The sequence below is a fragment of the Apiospora marii genome (genome assembly GCF_038362585.1).
Source record: "Apiospora marii strain CBS 49790 chromosome Unknown utg000001l_segment0_segment0, whole genome shotgun sequence".
NCBI lineage: Eukaryota > Fungi > Ascomycota > Sordariomycetes > Amphisphaeriales > Apiosporaceae > Apiospora > Apiospora marii.
Genome location: NW_027117372.1, coordinates 2,903,854 through 2,926,112, shown reverse-complemented (window position 1 = coordinate 2,926,112; position 22,259 = coordinate 2,903,854). Strand labels below are relative to the sequence as shown.

The window sequence follows — 22,259 nt, the reverse complement described above, 5'->3', positions numbered from 1 at the left end:
ATAATGGTGACTTCAATGTGATGTTTTGTGAATTTACTTACCTTGGCCTCCATACGTAACAGAAACACAATTCGAAGTCCGCAGTTGATGGTCACCTAGAACAGGTCATTGATTAGTCGACAAGAGCATCATCACCGAAATATGTCCCAGGGAGGCGTTGCAAATCGTACACAAGATGCTGGGCTTAAGTTTCAAGACGCGCTATCAAATGAATTGTTTTTTTTTCCTTAGCCCAAGAAGCGGACGGAATGTGTAAACCCATGGCTTGATGGATGCCCAATTGCGTCATCCTAGTCTGACTGGTGGCCTGTGTTGCCAACATAGTTGTATTCCTTCAGACAGTGCCCGTGAGGTGTTGTTCACCTTGGCACCCGATATTCATGTGCTAATGGACTTGCGAACGCCCCAACACCTCCGTCACAATATGATACAATGCGTTCATTCTAGGCCACACCCTCACGCCGCTTGCGCTTGCGGCACGAAAGCATATCTGGGCATGAGAGCCATTCTCTCTTCTGGGCTCAGCTCGTCGTCATATACCATCCTGACATTCTTGTCCTTGTCCTTCTTGCTCTTCTTCTCGGGTGCCGGCTCTTCTGCCGACGCGAGTGCGGCAGACTCGCCCGTCCTGGCAGGAGCCTCTCCGCGCTCAAGATCGCGAATCATCTGGTCGATGTGGTCGCCCTGTTGGCCTGAAGCGCTTGCAACCAACTCATCCACCGTCGACGCGTTGGGGGAGTAGCCGGGGAAGCCAGGCTGCCCAGGACGAGGCGGAAGGCCGCTGGGCGCGGGAAGATTGGATCCCGGCCGCGAGGGAAGGTTGGAAGGGGGGTAGTTGAAGCCGCCCTGGGGGTATTGCGGGGGAGGAGAGAACCCAGGAGCGCCTTGAGGAGGGAAGCCGGCATATTGACCTCCAGGGGGAGGGAACGGAGAATTCTGTCGGAGGGTTTGTTAGCGAGGTTGCGACGGCAAGGATGAAACACAAAATAGGGCGGCATAACGTACGAATGTACCAGGGGATGCGCTTTGAGCCGGGCTCTGGCCATCAGGCGCACCAACGGGCGGTGTATGAGTAGGTGCTCCTCCTGCAGCTTTATGGGCGGCCATGCGCGCGCGGTGTTCGGCTAGACGCTTCTTGATGTCATCTGGATTTTCGATCTTGAGTTTCTTGGGCGGGTTCTTGCCACCCTGGCCAGGCGGAGGGTTGCCGGTGGCAGCGTAACGATCGGCCTGGGCTTGGTAGAAGTTCTGGATGATGCGCTGGTTGTGCTGCTGGACAACATCCTCGGGGATGCCCTCCATGCCGAAAATTTCGACGTCGAGCCCTTGGCGATTGGGGAGAGCATTTTCGACGTGTGACAAAGATTCCTTATGGACTTGGTTCATGTGAACCGAGAGGCCACCTGCGGTATTCAAGCGCCTTCCGCAGCGATCGCATTTGAAATGTTTGGCCTTCTGATGGGAGATCAACAGCTTCAAGTCCTCGAAGTCTCGTTCGCAATAGTAGCACCAGGGTCGCGCCAGAATCTCCTCGACATCGGGGTGGCCGCGCTTCTTCTTGCCCATGGTGAAGACGGCGACGGCAAGGGACAATGGATGTAAAAGGTGCAATTGGCAGTTCTGGTTAGTGGCGATGGCAAACGATCGTGAACGGAGGTTGGCGTCAGTGGTGACGGTGATTGCTGGACCAGGCAGTGCTCAAGTTGTTGTAGGAGACGCGCGCTGACAGCTGAGCTAGGGATTGGCGACGGTATCGATGCGTTCAATTGGCCAGAACCGAAATTCCGCAACCGCAAAAACCAGGAGCAAGCTCGAGCATGCCCGTTTTAGGCTTTGGAGCGAGGTCGGTACGTACAGGTACTTTAGCCTGCCTAGCTGCCTGCTCAAGTGTGGCTTAGACCTTTTGTCCATCCACTAAGCCCGTTATCTTATCATGACACTAGGGAGGAATGAGCGTAAAGCCACAGTGGCTAGGGATTCTTTACTTTAATTCATCTACACAGCACAGGCGCAACCCGGTTGGCTTCAATTTCTGGGTGCTTTACCTATGTACAATAGTTCACTGTTCTGAAGTTCTCATATTTGTTCGAATCTTATCAATTGATACTATCTCAGTGCTGTTGAAGCACACTTGTCCCAGGCCACTCGAGGCCGCACTCAAACAAATTCTATGTTTTGAGTGTCTTGGGGTTGTCATCAGAGACATGGCCCTCGTCCAGGTTGACTTCTGGCACTTGCACCTCGTGGCTGTGCTCCAGCTCGGAAAGCACGATCCATGTCGGGAAAACCGCGAGGAGTAGAATGCCAAAATTAAGGCCGATACTGACAAAGTGATTGGCATGACCCTGGCTTTGCATACTGCGAACAACTGTTAGCAATCATCATTTCATGGGGAACTCGACGGTAAAACTCACGCCCACGCAACGGTCTGGCCAAGCGCTTCGAACCCACGAAGGATTCCGGTGTGATGTGACAGAGACGACAAGTTGGTCGCGTATTGTCCGACCAGCCAGTAGAGGAACTGTTGGAACGCTTGTCCGGCAAAGGTCCAGAAGAAAACCAGGGCGTACGTCTTTCCGAAGCCGCCCTTGAACCAGTCGAATACTGGCGATGTCTCTGCATCATAGAACTGTTTCTGCAGGATGATGGCCCAGATCCACGTGCCGATGAGAAGCGTCACGATGGCAGAGAAGGCGAGCTTGGCCCGTGTCTTGATGAAGATGGCCTGGTGGTCAAGCACCCCCGCGATGATGAAAGAGCTAAAGATGCCGGCGAAGTTGGTAAAGAAGGACGAGAAAGCTCGCGCGCGGACGGTGAAGTACGTGGTCAGCCACGTGCTCAAGAAGCCGTTGTAAAAGTAGCTGATGAAGAAGGCTGGCATCAGGAGCATGATCCGACGCGATACCATCAACTTGAAGACAGCTTTGAACTCGCCACCCCAAGTTGGCTGCTTGTGAACGACGACTTTGGTGCCATCCTTGCGCCATACCTTGTCCGCGGGGCTCAGGCAAAGGGCGATCGGGAGTCCGAGGCACATGATGACGATGAAGACAATGTATGTGGCTGAGCCGACGGATCCTGAAGACGATTTATTGGCGTTGAGGCCCAGGTTGATGGCCCCGCCGACAATGGGCCCGGCGGCTTTGGCTGTTTGCCATACCGCCAGGTAAAAGGCTCGATCCTTGGGAGATGGGTAGCCAATGATGATGGCCGCCTCGGCCGCCCAGAAGAACCCAGCCGAGATACCGCAGAGGGCGCTCCCGAACAGCATGAACCACGTGGTCGAGTTGACGTTGTTGGTGTACAGTCCAGCGCCGTACAGGGGGTATCCAATGGCGCCCAGCGCCAAGCCGTAACGAAGGCCTATCCTGTTGTTGATGGCGCCGGCCGCGACGCAGAGGATTGCGAACAGTCCATAGACGAGAGCATTGGCAGCAGAAACTGCGTAGGGCTCAGCAGCACCGCCCGCTCCGAGTCCTCCGAGGGCATCCCACATGCCCGGCGCTGTAAAGGAGACACCGCAGGCCACGGCGATCTGGAATGGCACCGAGCGGAAGATGGAATGTTTCACCGGGCTAGCGCCCGGGGCTTCTGCCGAATGCGTTGAATGGCTCGACATGGTATGGCTCCGTATCCCAGTCCCGTTCTCTGGTAAGGTTTTCTCTGACGCTGGCTGGCTGGATGCAAGGAGAAGGGACTGGGAGCTTCGGGTCAATATACGAACGGAGTTTTTCCTATTCCTCATTGATGGGCCCAATCACGCCATACTTAGTGCTATAATCTTTTGACAGGGGCACTACTTATTGATGGGGCGCGCTTGCTCTGATGCGTGAAAACTCCAACTTCAGTGGAGCAGCACCCGACCGATTGGGATCTTGAGCCGCATTGATCTGCTCACAGCTCACACGTCAGACACGCGAGCAAGAGGGAATACCTACAGTACAGTACATACTAGGTATGTACTAGGCGAGACTACCCCTTAAGGCAGGAGAGGCTGCCTTGTTTGCTCCTCGGAGCCCCAGGGGTGCAAGTACATCGGCCTTTTCTGCTTCTGGGGAGGTAGAACAGAAGCCCATCCATTGGTCAGTGTCAGGCAATCCGACATGCAAATTGATCCCAAGAAATCATCACGCTACTAGCGGCTCGTAGTCATCACCCGCTCGGCGTAATTACATCGACCTCGACATGTCGCAATAAGGCGCAATTGCTAGTCAGCAATTGCGCTTCAGCTTCTTGCAGCACGATACCAATCGTGAAACCCGGAAGGGCTTCTTGATGTTATAACTGGTACGGCTGAAAGAACGTTGAATCTTTTAGCCTTTGGTTGGTGGCAATTACTGTTCACTAGCGATGCTAGCTAGCGGCCTAGCAGAGACCCCCATCCATGTTACGTACGAGATATTGGTTACCGGTAGGCCTAGAGCGAGCGGGTCTCGAGCCCGGGACTTCCGTAGACCTATTACGTCGGTGGGTACGCACTCATCTCTCCAACAAGATATTCTCACGACAAGGAGTATGCGGCCAAGAAAGTGGAAGAAACATCGAATCCATGCATGGATCTATAACCGCAGCTGCCGAGATATCCCACTTTTGGCTGTATCATATATAACTATGGAACCGATGCTGTGACGGCCAGAAATGCGTTGCAAAACACGTCGAGCCGGACTATTCTTTGTCCTCTGATTTGGCTCTGACATCATACCACTCCGGTAAGAACGTTTCGAATTTCCTTAATAGATCCTGTTGGTTGTCAAATATCGATTTCATCTTGCCGTGAACGACTGCGACCACCTGTCCCAAATCTGCACCACCTATAACCTGGCCTGGTACATGGAGTTCGCTCAAGGCCGCCAGGAATTCATTGTATACCTGGGGCGTTTGTTGGAATCGTTTCTGCATATGGCGTCAGAACTGGTCCACAATCTAGTGGTAGGCAGGTTGATGCGCGACTTGCCTGTACATCTTGTATGAAGCCGATGGATCGACCAAAGGTCGGATTCTGGAGAATTTCATCTGGGTCAATGTTTGGTCACCCTTTTGCCATTTCGTATTGTATATAGTGATCATATATGTGTAACAAAGTGGCTCGGAAGATGGAACAACCTCGTGTGAACTCGGCTATTCAACGATGGCAACAATGTGCAGATTGGCCAGTAGTTTTGTTTCGATCAAAGTGGGCGATCGGCCACATGGTGGAAGTTCTATTCTCGAAGGCCAGATACTGTAAGCTTATTAGACATTCGGATGCGGTTATACGGGCTGCGTATGTGTCTTGTACTACCCGGAATGTTTGGCGGGTAAACCGTAAGCATGCGCCGTGTATAAAAGGAGTCGTATTTCTCCGGTACGGGGCCAAACATCCCTTGCCTTGGCCCCAACCGGGCTGACTTGCATCAGCATCTTCTTCTTCTTCTTCTTTGCTTCTTGGCTCATGAAAAGGCCCAACCCCTTTCTGCACTGCACTTTTCGACCACCATAAAGTAGACAATGCTGGCTTTCTGGGAGGCACTGGCCATGCAAGCCATGACAGTATACAACCAATGAGCCCGGGAGGCTGCTGAGGCTGGGCGTGACCACGGGATGAGCTCACTCAGCCCAGGGCTACTAAAGCCGGCCCGGTCCCGAAACGTGCCAGAGACCAGACGGTGCCTCGGTAGATTGGCCAGCGAAAAGACGGTCGGATGACCCGTCGACTTCGCTCGTAGTGGAACTGGGGGGGGGGGTCCCTTGGTAAGCAGGTAAGTGCCGTGATGGGGCTTCCCCGCACGATGCTGACGATACCCCAAGCAAAAGCGCCACCCCCCGAAGTGTGGGGGAACAGGGGGTTTTTGGTCTAGGCGCCTTATAAGCTCGTCGGACTTTAGGTGCCTACATCCAAGTATAAGTATGCATGTGTGTGCACGAGTATATAGGCGCTGCCCTTACCTACATGGCACGTCACTCGTCCCCCTGCCCACCTTCAACCGACAAACAAAGCTGGCTCTTCAGATTGGCACCACACCATGTCTTCCTCTCCGCCATCCGAGAAACCGGACCTCAGCGAGCTTGAAGTCTCGCATCATGAGCGCTCCCAGCATGGGCCCAACAAGGTGGCCGAGAAGGGCCGCATTGACGCCATCGCCGCTGCCCCTGGCACCACCATGGCATCATTCGCACACCTCGACGAAAAGAAGATCTTGCGCAAGGTATGCTGGTCTGTTGTGTTGCGAATTTTCCCTACCAAGACACTGATGAACTTGTATGCCTAGATGGACATGCGATTGATTCCCATGCTGGCCCTTCTCTATCTTCTTTCTTTCCTCGACCGTGAGTGCATGCCTGATTTTGTTTGTTACCTTACGTCACCATGACGACCGCTAAAGCTGTCTGTCGCTCGCCCAGGGGGGAACATCGGAAACGCCAAGATCGAGGGACTCCAGGATGATTTGAAGATGTCGCCGGATCAGTACAACTGGTGCTTGACCGTCTTCTTTTTCCCCTACGCCTTCTTCGAGGTGCCCAGCAACCTCCTGCTCAAGAAGTTCCGTCCCAGCCGCTGGCTGCCCCTGATCATGGTCGCCTGGGGGACTGTCATGACCCTGATGGGCATTGTGCAGAACTACGAGGGGCTCTTGGCCGCGCGCATCTTCCTGGGCGTCACCGAGGCGGGCCTCTATCCTGGATGCGCTGTAGGTCTTTGTCCTCCCGGCTTGGCCCTCGTCGCTTTCTGCGACGGCCATGTGCTGACGCCGAAACTCAGTATTACCTCACCATGTGGTACTGCCGCCACGAGATACAGCTCAGGCAGGCCATGTTCTTCTCGGCGGCCTCCATTGCTGGGGCCTTCAGCGGCCTCCTCGCCTTCGCCATCTCGAAAATGGACGGCGTGGGTAAGCTGGAGGGCTGGCGATGGATCTTCATCCTGGAGGGCATGGTTACCGTTCTTGTTGCCGTTGGTGCCTTCTTTTGCCTGCACGACTTTCCCGAAACGGCCAGCTTTTTGACCGAGGAGGAGAGAGCGTTTGTCGTGTTTCGGTTGAAGTATGGCCAGCAGAAAAACGGTGGCGAGGAGGAACGCCATGTCGCCGTGGCCGAGTCGGAAGAGTTCAAGTGGCGTTATGTTTGGGACGCCTTCAAAGACTGGCAGATTTGGCTTAACATCATCGTCTATTGGGGTGTAAGTGTCGCCGTCATGGTGACCGACAGGCTGGGCTTCGAAGCTGACAGGCTGGCTAGATCGTGTGCCCGCTCTACGGAATCAGTCTGTTCCTGCCCAGTATCATCAACAACCTTGGCTACAAGGCGAGCACGGCGCAGCTGATGACGGTGCCGATTTACGTTGTAGCTGCCGTCCTTGCCGTGATTGTGGCATACGCATCGGACAGGATCGGGAAGCGAAGCCCCTTTGTGATTTCCTTCCTCCTCATGATGGTGGTTGGTTTTTCCATGTAAGTTCAGCCCCGCCATCGTGTCACGAAAGCAATAGGAGACTAACCACGAAGAAACCCGGCAGGTGTATTTCCACGACCAACCCCAAAGTGGTGTACGGCGGAGTCTTTGTTGTGGCCTGCGCCATCTATCCGGCATTCCCCGGGAATATTGCGTGGCTTAGCAACAACCTCGCCGGAAGCTACAAGCGCAGTGCCGGGATGGCCATCCAGATTGGAGTGGGCAACCTCGGCGGCGCCATGGCGTCCAACTTTTACCGACAGAAGGATTCGCCGCACTATACGCTGGGGCATGCTTTGGAGCTGGGCTTCGTAGCGGCAGGCATCATCGCCGCCGTCGTTCTGCTGACAGCATACGGAACTATCAACAAGAAGCGCGCCAAGTCCATGAACCAGCAACGAGGCATGCAGTTGTCTCATGCGCAGCTTGCCGAGCAGGGTGACAAAGCCGCCACCTTTAGATACATGTACTAGATATATATGAATAAGAGGTGGAACAGAACAACCCTTTGTTAGTCAAAGTGACATACGTGAATAAGATTAAATAAATACTTGTGTCCAGGGGATTCTATACAGCCCATAACCATCAACAAACCAACATATCATATCACGTAGGAACTGTTCTCTGGAAGACCTGAAATCCTCCCTCGCAGCATATCGATGGCTGTTTCTGTCCTCGAACTGCTATATTATAACAAGACTGGATGCCATCACCCAAACTAACAGGAGAGCTCAAAATGTGATCCCTTTGGCCCCTATTTGATGTGCTCCAGAGCATGTAGAATCAGTTCACGTATAATGCATCACCAGCTGAGCTAGAATTCCATAAAGAGTAGGTTCAGAGGCCACGGGTAGGGGCTTTTGGAGGAGAGGGTCTAGTCTGACGTTGGTAGGCAGCAGGTGGGCGTTGAGGGAGGGACAGGGGGTGAAGGCGCTGCGAGCTCTGATTGGCCGGCTCGACTTCAGGTACAAAAAGGGTCTATCACTTTAAAAGCCCCCTTCCCTCCTCTACCCTCCTTTTCTGATCTTCTCCTCCTTCATCTATTCGCTTATACGGACTCCCCCGTTTTTATCACCCAGACATCCGCCACCATCAGGTGCATCCACTTGCATCAAGACCGCCAGCCCCTGACCCCCTGAAAGTCATCTAGTCACCACTCATGTCGTCTCTCCCGCGTATGACCCTACCGATTTTTGTTTCCCATGTCGGTGGCCCTAAACTAACATCATCATGCAGCATATCGGGCCACACCCGCCCCGTACCATGGCCCCCTTTTCTCCCAAGGACAAAGGGCGCCGTTGCATCACATGGACATAATCGGCGGTTCCCACCATCATTCTGGTGCGAACTCTCCCTTTTGACCAAGACCCTCGAGGAAGAAAGCTGACATGGGTACCGCCCCAGATGCTTTGGCGTCTTTCGGTGATAGTATGGGGACATGTAGAGTACCCAGAAGTTATGCGGAGAGACCGGCCTTCGTGGAAAGGGGTGGGTGCCGAGATGCTTCGTCTGTGGTCGCCTCCCAGCCAAAGGCACCACGACAGCCTGACGAACGCCTCAGATTCATGACGGGCCGAATCAAAGCCGGTCAGAGCGAAGAACTTGGTCAAGCCAATATGATTTCGTTCGACCCTGCTGTCGAGGTCATCCACCTACCTAGCACAGCTCCAAATCGAGGCCGCCGCCGGCAGGAGGCTTTCCGAGAGAGAGACGCCTCGTCGACAGTCCCACCAAGGGCTCCTGAAATAGAGCGGCTCTCTACACCCGATTTTGATCTTCCGGCCTCATCAGCACCATCATCTGGTCAACCCTTTTGCGCCTGCTGTACCGGCTCGGAGCCGCATCAGTGTCCCAGCAGCAGGCAAACCAAGTGGGAAGCGCAGAGTAAGCTACCATTCCCCAGTTGAGAATCTATGACGCTAATAGTGACGCAGTGATGGAAGCCAAGGCATACATAGCAAGAACCTCGCAAAGACCGAGAAGGATCGAGTGCCACCCGGATGATTTTATTCTGTTCCCCTGATCGCACGTTTCTCGACGGGTCATGTTGGTTCCAAGGGGTATTCTATTGTTGGCAATTCGTATCTTTTAGCCCAGCGGTCAATTAGCTACTCATATACTCCACATCGGCTCAAAACTTCAACTGATTAAACTTGTCATCCTGCGGGAAGCCGAGATGGAAACGGCCGCATCCGCCCGACTCCAACAACGTCCCTTCTCCCGCCTCGAATCCCAAGACGCTGCCGCCCCCTTGCTTCCTGTCGTCGTCGATGAACCTCATCTGCGAGTACTCGTCGCCGCTCACGGCTGCTTGCCACCTGGGAATCATGAAGCCGAAGATGGTGCCCTCGACCCCCTCGTACAGCCCCTGCTTGGTGTGCACGCTGCGGAAGGCGCCAGTGATGCGGAAGGACGTGGGCGAGTTTGGCCAGTCGACCTTGCGCAGGTCGTCGAAGGTGAAGGACGAGTGGAGCTCCGCCCGCTGCGTCGGCTGAAACACGGTCACCATGGCGTAGGGCAGATTCGCCCGGGGCTCCGCCGGCTCCACCGTGCCGTCGTACGCGATGCTGTACGCCTGGCCTTCAATCTGCACCATCTCCCTTGGCGGCGTCGTGAAAGGGAGCGCACCGGACCCGCCGCCATTCGCGGGGGATTCGGAGCCCTTCTCAAAGACCCCGACGCCGTACGTTCCGTGGTTGATCAGGTCGGCCACCCGCGGGCCTCCTCGATCGAGCCCCGCCGCGAAGGCAGGCCACAGCGAGTACTGGTAGATGTCGTTCGGGATCGAGGACGGCATGTTGACGAACGAACGAAGTGAAAGGGGTAGGGTGGCGGTGTTTATCCACCAAACGCCGAGTCTGGAGAGGGAATGGGGTGAGAGGTCGCGGACAAGTACTTGTTCTCTGAATTTATTGTTTATTGTAAAACCGGAACTCCGATGAGGGATGGGGGGCCATCTTTGATTACGATTGGAATGTCTTGCTTATGCCGCGCACTAATACTTATCAATAATGAAAATGGGATTCGACACCGTTAGCGGCGACGCCCAACTTTAATACATGGTAACTTTTGTAGGCAATTGATGTACGGATTGGGTCGGCTGTCTTCGGCGCACAAGGTCAGGTCTGCCTGGGACCCTTCCCCGCAGCTGCAGCATTTCGGATATCGGATATGCACCCCGCATACGAGTTGCGCACTGCGGCACGTTTCGGCTTCGGTCCCGTAGCTGCCACCCGAAATATTGGGATTCATACTTAAGTAAGGTCAGGTCGTGTCAGCTTCTTCACCAATCCACGTACCTACAACCATCAATCCCTGCATTCGAAATGGCACCCCAACTCCGTCTCCAATTCAAGGTCGCCGTCGTGACGGGCGGTGCCTCGGGCTTCGGCCACGGCATCGCCGCCAAGTTTGTCGAGGAGGGCGCCCAGGTCATCGTCGCGGACCTGTCCGAGGATGCCGGGAGCGCCGCGGCCGCTGAGCTCAAGTGTGACTTTGTGCGCGCCGACGTGACGCGGCGGGAGGACTGGGAGGCGCTGCTGCGCACAGCCGTCGACCGGTTCGGCGGGCTCGACATCGTCGTCAACAACGCCGGCACAACCTACGCCAACAAGCCCACCGACGCGGTTACGGAGCACGACTTCGACCTCGTCATGAAGGTCAACGTCAAGTCCGTCTGGCTCTCCACCGACGTGCTCCTGCCGTACTTCCTCGAGAACCAGCGGCCCGGCTGCTTCATCCAGATCGCCTCGACGGCGGGGGTGCGGCCGCGGCCCAACCTGACATGGTACAACGCGTCCAAGGCGGCTGTCATCAACGCGACCAAGGTGCGTCCAGAACCACTAGCATACCACATGTTACAATGACGTTTCTGACCAGCACGACTGTGACAGACCATGGCGGTGGAGTTTGGGCCCAAGCAGATTCGGTTCAACTCGGTTTCTCCTGTCGTGGGAAGTACCGGAATGCAAGTCCATCCCATAATATACAGCCACACGGACACACGTTGGAACAAAAGCTGACCAACCCTCTATGATACGATCAGGACTCATCTCTTTCTCGGCAAGCCAGACACCGAAGAGAACCGGAAGGGGTTCCTATCTGTAGTGCCCCTAGGCCGTCCCTCGACTGCTGCAGATGTTGGGAACGCTTGCTGTTACTTGGCTAGTGACGAGGCCTCGTTCATCACTGGAGTCAACCTCGAGGTGGATGGTGGCCGTTGTGTCTGAGCACGAAGCTACATACATAGGTATATACATATATATGCGTCGACCGGCAGAAGCTGCAGCATGGAAGCTTGGGCCGTATTGAACGTTAGTAGTACAGGAATGCCAGAACACCGCTCCCATTTGACCAGCCAGGAAGGTACTGCATGTGAAGAAGGCATTTGGAGCGGCAGAAGACCTACCAGCCTACAGGACTTAAGCTAGTAGTTTCCATCCTTCCCGCTGTGGAGACACCCCGCACCATCTCCAGGCTTCCCCACTTGCGGGTTGCTGCTGACATGATTACAGTAGAGGACGACGGGACGACGAATGTACGTCATCGGGGTCAAAGGTCAACGGTCTGATCCGTCAAACATCACATCTACCAGGAAAGCCCTGTCACTGGGGAGATACAGTGTTGATCTAAGTACCTACTTAGGTAGAATCCTAGCTCGCCTCAAGGAATGATCGACGTCGACTTGATTCACCATGCCGGACACTAACCAAGCCGCAACCAACCCGCTGCCCTTTCAGCTCAACGATGACAGCCTCATACCCCAGGCCAGCTGCTATATCCACGGCAGGACCATCCCGGCACGGCGCGGTGGTACCTTCGCGGTGCAGGACCCGGGCTCCGGAACGACTTGGGCACACAGCGCCGACAGCACCATCGACGATGTTGAGCCCGCCGTGCACTCCAGCGCCATCGCCTTCGCCGCCTACAGCCAGACCCCACCGCGGCAGCGCGCCAAGCTGCTGCATGCCTGGCACCGCGAGATCGAGGCCCACCGCGCGGACCTGGCGCGGGTGCTGGTCGCCGAGACGGGCAAGCCGCTGCCCGAGGCGCAGGGCGAGATCGACTACGCCCTGAGCTTCGTTTGGTGGTTCGCGGGCGAGGCCGACCGCGTCGAGGGCGCCATGGTGACGAGCGCGGTGCCCGGCCGCCGCGCCCTGACCATCAAGCAGCCCGTCGGCGTCGTCGCCGCCCTGGTGCCCTGGAACTTCCCCGTCGCCCTGCTGCTGCGCAAGGCCGCCGCCGCCCTCGCCGCCGGCTGCACCATGGTGGTCAAACCCTCCCCCGAAACGCCGCTGACGGCCCTGGCCCTGGCGCAGCTCGCCGTTCGCGCCGGCTTCCCCGCGGGTGCGCTCAACGTCGTGCCCACCAGCCTCGAGCACACGCCCGCCCTCGCCGAGGCCCTGTGCCTGCACCCGGCCGTGGCCAAGGTCACCTTCACCGGCAGCACGCGCGTCGGCAAGCTCATCTCGGGTCTATGCGCGCGCAACCTCAAGAAGGCCACGTTCGAGCTCGGAGGCAACTGCCCCTTCATCGTCTTTGACGACGCGCACCTGGACCAGGCCGTCGAGCAGCTCATGGCGCTCAAGTGGCGGCACGCGGGCCAAGCCTGCGTCACGGCGAACCGCGTTTACGTCCAGGAGGGGGTCCACGACGCCCTGGTGAAAGCGCTCGTCGAGAAGACGTCCGCCATCCGAGTCGGGCACGGCATGTCCGAGGGCGTCACCATGGGACCGCTGACGACGGCCCGCGGGCTCGACAAGGCCGAGCAGCTCGCCCGCGACGCGCTCGACCAGGGCGCCGAGCTCGTGCTGGGCACGGGCAAGCGGCACTCGGTCGACGGGCACTCCGGGGGACACTACATGGCGCCGGCGATCCTGATCAACATGAACGACGAGATGGCCATGAGCCAGGAGGAGGTTTTCGCGCCGCTGCTGGCCATCTACGCCTTCGAGACAGAGGAAGAGGTGACGAAGCGCGCCAACAACACTCCCATGGGCTTGACAAGCTACGTGTTCACCAAGAACGTCGATAGGCTGTGGCGCATGTTCGAAAGGCTCGAGGCGGGCATGATAGGACTCGTAAGTTCTCTCCAGAGACACTCCTCCTGCGGGCGTCTGACACCCTGGACGCTGACACCTTGCGTGTTTCCACGCGCATCTAGAACACGGGCAACTGCTCAGCGGCCGAGGCTCCCTTTGGCGGTATAAAACATAGCGGGATGGGGAAAGAGAGCGGCAAAGATGTAGCAATTAACGAATTCATGATTACGAAAACGGGAACTTTGACAGTGGAAGGCCATTGATAGTTTGGGGGATGGAAGTCTCAACCGTACAAATCAAATCGCTCGAGAGCCTCACAACTATGAAGCCACTGCTCAAAGAATCCCGGAGATGAGACCGGTGAGCGATGAGGGAGGCACGATGGATTGTGTATGGAAAAGGCAGACTGTTCTGAGCCTACAACATCAGTTCTGATGCTAGTTTAATGGTAACTACAGTGACGAATCCAACGTAGTAGTTATCGAGCGTCTGCACCGTGAGCTCCGTAAGCTCCGTATTGGAGACCTAAGACATATGGAATACTTCCGAAGCATAACCCTGCCAAATGCCCGTTGTTATTATTGAAGCCACCATACTCCGGATACATGTAAGTAATGACGCCTACGTGACCACCGACGCTAAACCTACCTATGCAAATGGAACGCTATCTGATTTATAAAAGAAGCTGCATTATCAATCAATCTAATTAGGGTTTATTCTCCCCGGGCATGTAGGTGATTGTTCCTGGGATGGAAGTTTGATTCTCAATAACGAGCAGAGCACCTCTTCAAGAGCCCGCAGAGTTTCAACGTCGCTCTCCTCGATATGTAGAACACCAAGATGGGATTCGGAGTTGTCCACACGTTGGACCGACTTCACAGCGCGTGGTGTTTTGTCGAGGTTGTTGCGAACATCACGAAGTTGGAGGATAAGCGACCGAATGGTATCAGGGTTGAGTTGGCAAAACTCGTGATACGTGATTCCGCCGGCCATACTGTAGTCGAGCCACTCTGAGGCATGATTGGACAGCATCGTACCGAGGCTGGCCTTGATGAGACCATATGATGTTGCGAGGCTCTGCAGAGCATCTGGATCCAGGGTTACAGCCTGGCGCCGGATGAAGAGGTAGAACTGGCTTTGGCAAGAATCAATTTCGTCCTTCAGATCGTACAGCTCACGCCGCAAGCGCGAGACAGATGCATCCTTCCCTGGACCCCAATGTGTCTCGTATTGGCCCGCCGCTGGAGATCCATTGGTCGGAGCAACGTGGAGGTTGGCGGCATGGAACTCATCGTAATCAGCCTGCAGAATGGAAAGGAACCCGCTTATCGAAGCATTGGACTCGACCAGGGATGACCGGTATTTGGCGATGCCCAAAGACGCATCGTCGACGTGGGCTGCGGAGTGGGCCTCACCCATACGGCGCTGGAGCAGTTGTTGCAACCCCAGCAGTTCGATACGGAGATTCGACATCCACTCGTAAAGTCCGGGGTCTAGAGGCAAATCGCTAGTCTGATGGGTATCCCAGTGCTTCGAGTATCCTTCCACCATGGGCTCAAGCGTCTCGAGCGCCTCGCGAACTTTACCGCACTCGGCCCGTACTTCTTTGGCCCCTTCGAGGGGCGCGAAGTTGCCTTGGAAGCTGAGAGCGCCCATGATTTCACCGATGAGCTTTGCCAGCGAGGTCGTGACCTTCAAGAGATACGGCGGATTCCAGTCTGGGTCCAATATCTGATTGATGGACGCAGCCGATGACCAGGCAGACTCTGGCAGCGCTGTGTTTTTCGTATCACTTCCAGCATTATCGGGATCGCCGAGGCGTTCGAGACCTTCTTCCTCTTCACTTTCTTCATCTGATGTCCAAGTGGGGCTCGACTTGGTAGGGCTTTTGGTGGTGACACCGGCTTTGTGTGGCGAAAGTGACAATGAGTCACAGTCGCCCTCGTCTTGACTGTCTTCGGATATGCTCAAGGAGACGAAAGAGAAGGCATCGTCGGTAGCAGCATCGGTAATCTCTTGCCAATCATCGGCGATACTGTCTGGCTGGTTCGTCATGACAGGTGCCATGGCGCTGACTCCTCGTCGCAGCGCAGGGAAGTGGAAAGCAGTGCAGGATTAATGGAAGGATGGGACGAGTCGAGGATGGGCTCTGATGCGGAGGCAGTGGCTCCGTTTACGATGCTCCCGAGACGAGAGAGATCAGGCTCCAGCAGTATTGCAGACGACGAGATAGAGGGAAGTTGGTAATGAGGAGACGTGCCACTGGGGTCTTGGTGTTGGATTGTCCAAGACAGGCTCAGAATGGATGGATAATCTCGCTCTGCTCTAATAACGTTGCCCCAGGATCAGTTGAAGGAATGGTCCATCACGGCCAGCCATGTTGACTGGGTTTACGCCAAAAGCCCAAAGTTAATCACGGCCACATGCAGCGACAGCTGTGCCTGGCGCACTTCGGCAGGCAACCACTGGCCGGCCGCGTGGTGAACCTGAAAGCGGGAAAGGCTAAGAGACTTACATATTTCCCCGCATAACCTAGCACCTGTAGGGTCAGGACAAGGGTAACTGCGGCGCAGCGGGGCAATACTGTAGGGCAACAAACAGTCTGGCAGGGCCAGCGCACCAGCAACGTCGCCGTTGTGGGGGCCACTTTGCTGTGGCTGCACCTCTGACACCTCTCCTCCCAAAGCTGGGTTTTGGCCATGGATTTTACCATGAACAATGAATGAATGATGAGCAGCGTAGCAGCCCACCTTGTTACAATGATGGATGGCAAGATATCGAACATGATTGATTGGTGCAACAACCACCAGCGGAAACTCAATCAGCAACTTGCGTGAGCGGGGTATGCCAAAGCCAGTCCAGATAGGAGGCCATGATGTAACCTTGGAGTATTTCACTTGATATAAGACGGCAGTTCCAGAATGACGGAACTAACGATCCAGCGGCTGTCATGTCTCATGAAACATGCCGGCTCCAAGAAGAGCTTACCGTTTCCTTGGAACTGCTGCTGGCGGTAGTAGTCCTAACTCTTTGCCTTGGTTCTCATTCGTACCATACCGCGTCGTGAGGGTACAGCAACAAGGCCACGTCTCGTCGTCGCCGCCGCGCAGGTCTCCAAGCTCTCAGAAACGACTACTGTCTACAGCTACGAGTACACTTTGCCAACAGAAAACGGGCATGGCCAGCCATCGGGTGCCTATCGCCCCACAAAGTGTCGACGCGCCCCTGACGCAGCATGCCACTTTCCTCGTCCTGGCTGCGAAGTCGCCTGCCGACCTCAGCACGCAGCAGACCATCCGCTCCGCACTCGCTGGGGTATCGGGCCGCGCCAAGAACGTCGCGATGCGCGACCTGGACGCCCACTTCTCGTGCACCGTTGGCATCGGCAGCCATCTCTGGGACCATCTCTTTTCGTCATCATTATCCCCAGTGAAACCGAAAAAGCCGGCAGAGCTACACCCCTTCCGGCCCATTCACGGGAACACACATGTCGCGCCCTCGACGCGTGGGGACCTGCTGTTCCACATCCGCGCAGAGCGGCGGGACCTGTGTTTCGAGTTCGAGCGGCAGTTGTTGGGCTCGCTGGGCAAGGGCGACGACAGCGTGGTCGAGGTCGTTGATGAGACGGTAGGGTTCCGTTACTTCGATTCGCGGGACCTCCTGGGCTTCGTAGACGGCACCGCGAACCCGGTGGGTGCGGCTTTGCCTGCGTCGGTGCTCCTTACCGAGTCCGACGTTCGGCCCTCCGGGGTCAGCGGCAACGATGACTCATCGGACGCCAATTCTATCGCCTCACTCGCCGCGGTGTGTGGGAGCTACGTTGTGGTTCAGAAGTACATGCACGACATGGCTCGGTGGAATGCCCTCAGCACTGAACACCAGGAGGCCGTCATCGGGCGGACGAAGCTGACCAATGAGGAGTTGGACGATGTGACAGCGGCAGCGCAGCAAAAGGCACACAAGACGCTCACGACCATCGTGGACGAACAGAGTGGTGAAGAGCACGACATCCTGCGAGACAACATGCCGTTCGGGTCGCCGGGGGCAGGCCAGTTCGGCACCTACTTCATTGGCTACTCTCGGCGATTATGGGTAGTCGAGAAGATGCTCGAGCGCATGTTCATCGGGGTTCCACCCGGGATGCACGATGGCATCCTGGACTACTCGACGGCGCTTACAGGAACGACGTTCTTTGCGCCTTCTGCTAGTTTTCTGGCGAGTCTGGACTCGGATGACTAGTTTGATGCAAAACGCACTACACCATGAATCTTCCTTTCATTGGGAGGGTCATGATTGATGCTTGACCATATGGAGTGCTGTTGCTGTTACTGCCACACTCAGAATGAATGAACCGCATCTTTACATGCATCGCGCTCGCCTGCACCATCAGGTTCATCAGTTCAGTAAGGTCTCAAACGAAAGTTCATGAATTAACTAATAAGTGAATTAAATAAATTACCACGAGGTATCTAGGCTATGTATAGATCGCCCGACGAATCGAAGATATGCTTCTCATACCATCCATATCCATTACTTCTCATGGCGCACATTAGGTGGGGGATGTGACCCCAAACCAGGCCGTGCCATCACACTTTCATCTACTTACAGAGCCGCGACAACACCGACGGCACCAGCCAGGATTCCACCAACAAGCTTCGCGACACCCTGGGTAGGCGCGGCTGCCACGGCCACATACGAGGCAGTCGAGGTGGTAGGAATCGGACCGTGGCCACTGGCCGACGCCGTCTCCCTTGGCAGTGACGACGACTGCGCTGCCCGAAAAAGATGAGGTTTGGTAGGGGGCGGGCATCTCGGCTGCCTTGGTAGTCTCAGGGTCCTGGGCGGTCTCAGCAGCCTTGGTAGGCTCAGCGGCCTTGGTACTTTCCTCAGCTTTGGTGGACTCGGGGCCCTTGGTGGACTCCGCGGTCTTGGTGGACTCGGGGGCCTTGGTGGACTCGGGGGCCTTGGTGGGCTGGTTGGCCCAGGCGTCGCATTGCTCCACGCCGGCCTCCAAGGCCTGCGAGAGCTCGGCAGAGGTACAAGAGCTGAGCATGCAGGGGGCGACGATGGGAGTCAGGGCGGCCTGCTTATCATCGTTGCACTGGCAGTCCATGTCGCCCACAGTGCAGCCAACCTTGGGCAAAGACTCCTTGATACAGGGAACCTGTTTGGGGCGGGGCGAGGTTAGGATCAGACTCCGAGGGCGGCTTTGACATGTGTACGCATAGGAAGTGAATCAACTTACAGCGCAGTCGGGCAGGCCGTAGAAGTCTTCGCCGCGGGTAGCAAGGGACCTGTAGCCCAGTCTCTTGCAGTCCGCGTCACCGGCCTTCTGTGCCTTCAAGAGGTCCCTCATGTTGCAAGAGCCCACCATGCAGGGGGTGATGATGGGGGTGATACGGGACTTGGTGTCAGGGTTACACTGGCAGGCCTTGTCATCTATGCCACAGCCGACCTTGGGGAGGGTATCTCGAATACAGTGAACCTGTTTGGGAGGGTTAGGGCAATGCCGGCGGACGACTAGGTGTGATGTGAGTGGACGTGAGTGACTTACAGCGCAGTCAGGGACGCCGGGGAAGCTACCCTGGGCAGCAGCAAGGGCTGCAGACGCGAGAACGAAAGATGCCTTCATTGTGATTATGTTGATTGGTGTCGTGTCGGGAGGAGACCAAGAGAAACGAGTGATGGGTTAATAATGGGTTGGATTGTGAGTGAGTGGTGATGATAGCCAGCCAGTACGAGTCGAGGACCTGCATGTATTTGTAGTGATGTCGGTTTGGCGAGAAGTGTTGGCAGTCGTGTTACCATAGCACCATGCTCAAACGAGGGTGGGCGGGCGGTGATGCATTATTGAAAGACACGATGTTGCACTCATGCAGCCATCACAATTGCACGATGGACGCGCAAGCCAGATGGCGTCTTATCTATCTATCTCCATCGGGACTAATGAGCTACTTGATCGCCAGCGTCGCATGGAGAGAAAACGAAATCTCTCAAAGTGGCTCACTATGGTGGACAGTCTTTGTCAAAACGAAACGAAACATGAGATCATATTCAGATGCGTTCCTAGATACCGTCGTACGGTTCCTTGCATACGAGATTGCATAACTGCATAGAGGAACGCACGAGCCAGGCAGGGGCACTTAAAAATTATCCGAAGCTGCAGGTGGTCTATGCAATTACGGCCACATCCTGTCCGCGGACGCAGCATGGGCAGGCATATGGGCACATGGGCACTTGTATCGATCCATTTTAAACCGGGGAAGCACTTACCAGCGTCTGCCCGCATGTCACCATGTCTGTCGACTGTCAACTCTGGACCGATGCCGGGATTTGAATGCCAATGAAGATTTTTATTCCAATTCTCATTACTTCTCATCAGATTATCATATCCGTCATGCCATCGTAAAGACCCCAGAAGGGGCGGAAGGAAGAATCATGCCAGTCGGTAAGACATGGCCATACAGAAACCCCTTCACGTGAATCCAATACTGCCTCTAAACCCATTTCCGACATCTCGTCGGAACGCATGGTGGTCACCCGTTTGGAAGAAATGCCATCTGGCCCCTGCAGCCTGCTGCTCTGGGGAAAGGGGCAGGGCCATACGGTGCCCTTACCTCTTGATCATGTCCTCAAGGCACGTCGTTTTGATTCCCTTCCAGCTTTTGTCGACAAGCTTGTCTTGCAACTCGATGAATGACTTCAGGATAGTCCTCATCGTAGCTCCTCCAACGTTGCAGCTTTTGGCAACAACCGCCCCCTTGCGTGGCTCTCCCACCAACCACGAGGCCATGCAGATATAAGCGGCCGCCAGCGAGGTAGGCGCACGGCCGTCGAACGGCGTATTGATGTCCTCTGCCCTTGAGGCGAGCTCGATGGCCATGCTCTCGACACGAAAGGCGTCGATGAAGTCTAATCTCGAGACGAACCGGGCCACGGGCTCTTTGACCCTTCCGAGTTTTGTGTCGGGCCTCGGGCCCTCTGGCTTGACAGGGCTCTCCGCCGCTTTGGGTGCCTTTTTCAGAAGTAGGCTCTCGACTTCCTTGAATGTAGATGCAATGACCTTTTTGGGCTGGTTGGTCCACGCGTAAACCTCGCGAAAGGTGCGAGGCTGGTTGGCTTGCCGGCATGCGAGGAACACAATAGCGCCTAGCAAGGCCTCCTGTTTGGCCTTGCCGCGGAATGCATTTTCTTCCTGCGTCAGTTCATAAAGCTTGGTCGTCTGGTCCTTAACCTGTTGGCTCAGACCGTGAAGATCACAAAAGTCGTTGATTCTGGCATAGCCCCTCTGGACCGATGTGCGAGAATAATTGGCATCTCTGCTTCGCTTGTTGGCCCTGGCTAAACTGCTCCTCTTGTTGTCACCGCCGATGAAAGTGGCAAGCTCTTCACCGGCGTGGCCTCCGACGCGTGAAGAATCTTGGTTGCCTCCCTCGGCGTCGTTGGCGAATGTGCGCCACTCTTGTCCTTGGTCGATAACCTGACCCAGCGCCATGCCGCATCCGGTGCATACCCAGTCACCGCTCTTGTACTCTTCGATGACTTCGTAACCATCTTCAGCTGGGCACTCGGGGCATACAATGACATCATCTATGACCTGAATTGGGCGGAGGGAGCGCCACGATGAAGATTCGGGGTCCTGCATGATGCAATCCATGATGCCGATTTTGTATAGTTTCTCTTTCGGTGCTCTTTGACTCGTTGAATCAGACTGCTTTTATTGTTTTGGTGCTTGTAGGTAAAGCTCCCACAGGCTTGCTCGTGCTGGTCTTGACCGCTTTTTCTCAGGAGCCTGAACGTTGGTTCTCAAACGCGAGTCTTTGTCTGGGCCAGGCGGTGCGGTTGGATTGAACAATTGCTTTGTGTTGAACCAGCCAGTCAAGTTGCGAACAAGAAACCCAGAGTTATATGAGCGTGGGCAGAAAAAGGCGTCTGCTATCTTGATGGTCTGGAGTTGTGGGAGTGGGATGAGTTCGGCTGTTGTTTGTGGCTCGTGTAATCAGGATGGACAATCTCTTCTACAGTAGGAAAGACGGCCACTTCGGAACCGCAGTGTTTTTGCTTCCTCGAAGTATGGAGAGAAAGATCAGTCCCACAATCCCTTCAATGTAGATTGGTTGACCTTGGAAGAAGAGTTTTCTTTTGTGAGTATGCCTGGAACTCCTCGGTCACGAGAGCCGGTTGATGGAGATGATGTTTTGGCATATATATATATATATGTATAGAAAGACTAGGTCGAGACGGGACAGAGGGAAAAAGGTCCCTTTATATATCTTGATTGAGAAGAGTCATCGGAGAAAGGAAGCGAGCAAGCGTGGGAAAATTATGTTAAGCTTTTGTTGATCCATGGGATTTATAGAGAGAATGATTGGTTTTTGAGAGCTTCGAAGGTAATGAACCGTACCGCTTTCCGTTTCAGCTTATTATACCCAGGGCGTATCATGAGTATTGTCGCATTTGTATAAACCTTTTGTGTCGATCATGGTGGACAACACTGTAGAGTCCCAAGTCGAACAAACCAACGTGGTTGAGTGAAAAACAGCCCAGACCTAAATTTCCAGATCCCACTGTCTGGTAATCATCAAGTACTGGAGAACGACAGTCTTCAGGGACTAGTCGTCTTTTGAAGAGGCTGGTCGGTTGTGCCACCAAGGATGTAAGTGAGCGACCGAGGGAAAGGCTGTGGCTTTGAACCGCAAGGCCTTCCCTCGAGTCGGTGGGCGTGTATCGTGTGCGTATAGCGGGATGACTCAAATCAAGCAGAAGAAGAGATACGGAGTGAAAGCAGCC

General features: G+C 55.3%; 11 protein-coding genes across 11 annotated transcripts; 5 read left to right on the top strand and 6 right to left on the bottom strand.

Annotated features, from left to right (window-relative positions):
- Nucleotides 1-456: 456 nt before the first annotated feature.
- Nucleotides 457-1,566, bottom strand: PG985_000968 (uncharacterized protein; the record flags this gene model as incomplete). Its single annotated transcript, XM_066820737.1, has 2 exons — nt 457-936; nt 1,006-1,566. 2 exons carry the CDS (start codon nt 1,564-1,566, stop codon nt 457-459), a joined length of 1,041 nt encoding a protein of 346 aa, XP_066691616.1.
- Nucleotides 1,567-2,168: 602 nt separating this feature from the next.
- PG985_000967 (uncharacterized protein) lies at nt 2,169-3,619 on the bottom strand (the record flags this gene model as incomplete). The annotated part of the gene is made up of 2 exons (XM_066820736.1): nt 2,169-2,358; nt 2,415-3,619. The coding sequence occupies 2 exons, from the start codon at nt 3,617-3,619 to the stop codon at nt 2,169-2,171; spliced, it is 1,395 nt and encodes a 464-aa protein (XP_066691615.1).
- A 2,383-nt stretch (nt 3,620-6,002) lies between these two features.
- Nucleotides 6,003-7,901, top strand: PG985_000966 (MFS general substrate transporter; the record flags this gene model as incomplete). Its single annotated transcript, XM_066820735.1, has 6 exons — nt 6,003-6,185; nt 6,249-6,306; nt 6,382-6,668; nt 6,740-7,156; nt 7,216-7,427; nt 7,493-7,901. 6 exons carry the CDS (start codon nt 6,003-6,005, stop codon nt 7,899-7,901), a joined length of 1,566 nt encoding a protein of 521 aa, XP_066691614.1.
- Nucleotides 7,902-8,816: 915 nt separating this feature from the next.
- Nucleotides 8,817-9,335, top strand: PG985_000965 (uncharacterized protein; the record flags this gene model as incomplete). The annotated part of the gene is made up of 1 exon (XM_066820734.1): nt 8,817-9,335. The coding sequence occupies one exon, from the start codon at nt 8,817-8,819 to the stop codon at nt 9,333-9,335; it is 519 nt and encodes a 172-aa protein (XP_066691613.1).
- Nucleotides 9,336-9,559: 224 nt separating this feature from the next.
- Nucleotides 9,560-10,225, bottom strand: PG985_000964 (uncharacterized protein; the record flags this gene model as incomplete). The annotated part of the gene is made up of 1 exon (XM_066820733.1): nt 9,560-10,225. One exon carries the CDS (start codon nt 10,223-10,225, stop codon nt 9,560-9,562), a length of 666 nt encoding a protein of 221 aa, XP_066691612.1.
- A 529-nt stretch (nt 10,226-10,754) lies between these two features.
- PG985_000963 (3-oxoacyl-reductase) lies at nt 10,755-11,657 on the top strand (the record flags this gene model as incomplete). Its single annotated transcript, XM_066820732.1, has 3 exons — nt 10,755-11,255; nt 11,322-11,395; nt 11,474-11,657. 3 exons carry the CDS (start codon nt 10,755-10,757, stop codon nt 11,655-11,657), a joined length of 759 nt encoding a protein of 252 aa, XP_066691611.1.
- A 465-nt stretch (nt 11,658-12,122) lies between these two features.
- PG985_000962 (Aldehyde/histidinol dehydrogenase) lies at nt 12,123-13,732 on the top strand (the record flags this gene model as incomplete). Its single annotated transcript, XM_066820731.1, has 2 exons — nt 12,123-13,508; nt 13,592-13,732. The coding sequence occupies 2 exons, from the start codon at nt 12,123-12,125 to the stop codon at nt 13,730-13,732; spliced, it is 1,527 nt and encodes a 508-aa protein (XP_066691610.1).
- A 439-nt stretch (nt 13,733-14,171) lies between these two features.
- PG985_000961 (uncharacterized protein) lies at nt 14,172-15,536 on the bottom strand (the record flags this gene model as incomplete). Its single annotated transcript, XM_066820730.1, has 1 exon — nt 14,172-15,536. One exon carries the CDS (start codon nt 15,534-15,536, stop codon nt 14,172-14,174), a length of 1,365 nt encoding a protein of 454 aa, XP_066691609.1.
- Nucleotides 15,537-16,433: 897 nt separating this feature from the next.
- PG985_000960 (uncharacterized protein) lies at nt 16,434-17,708 on the top strand (the record flags this gene model as incomplete). The annotated part of the gene is made up of 1 exon (XM_066820729.1): nt 16,434-17,708. The coding sequence occupies one exon, from the start codon at nt 16,434-16,436 to the stop codon at nt 17,706-17,708; it is 1,275 nt and encodes a 424-aa protein (XP_066691608.1).
- A 363-nt stretch (nt 17,709-18,071) lies between these two features.
- Nucleotides 18,072-19,101, bottom strand: PG985_000959 (uncharacterized protein; the record flags this gene model as incomplete). Its single annotated transcript, XM_066820728.1, has 4 exons — nt 18,072-18,134; nt 18,166-18,633; nt 18,715-18,954; nt 19,024-19,101. 4 exons carry the CDS (start codon nt 19,099-19,101, stop codon nt 18,072-18,074), a joined length of 849 nt encoding a protein of 282 aa, XP_066691607.1.
- A 981-nt stretch (nt 19,102-20,082) lies between these two features.
- PG985_000958 (uncharacterized protein) lies at nt 20,083-21,114 on the bottom strand (the record flags this gene model as incomplete). Its single annotated transcript, XM_066820727.1, has 1 exon — nt 20,083-21,114. The coding sequence occupies one exon, from the start codon at nt 21,112-21,114 to the stop codon at nt 20,083-20,085; it is 1,032 nt and encodes a 343-aa protein (XP_066691606.1).
- Nucleotides 21,115-22,259: the final 1,145 nt, after the last annotated feature.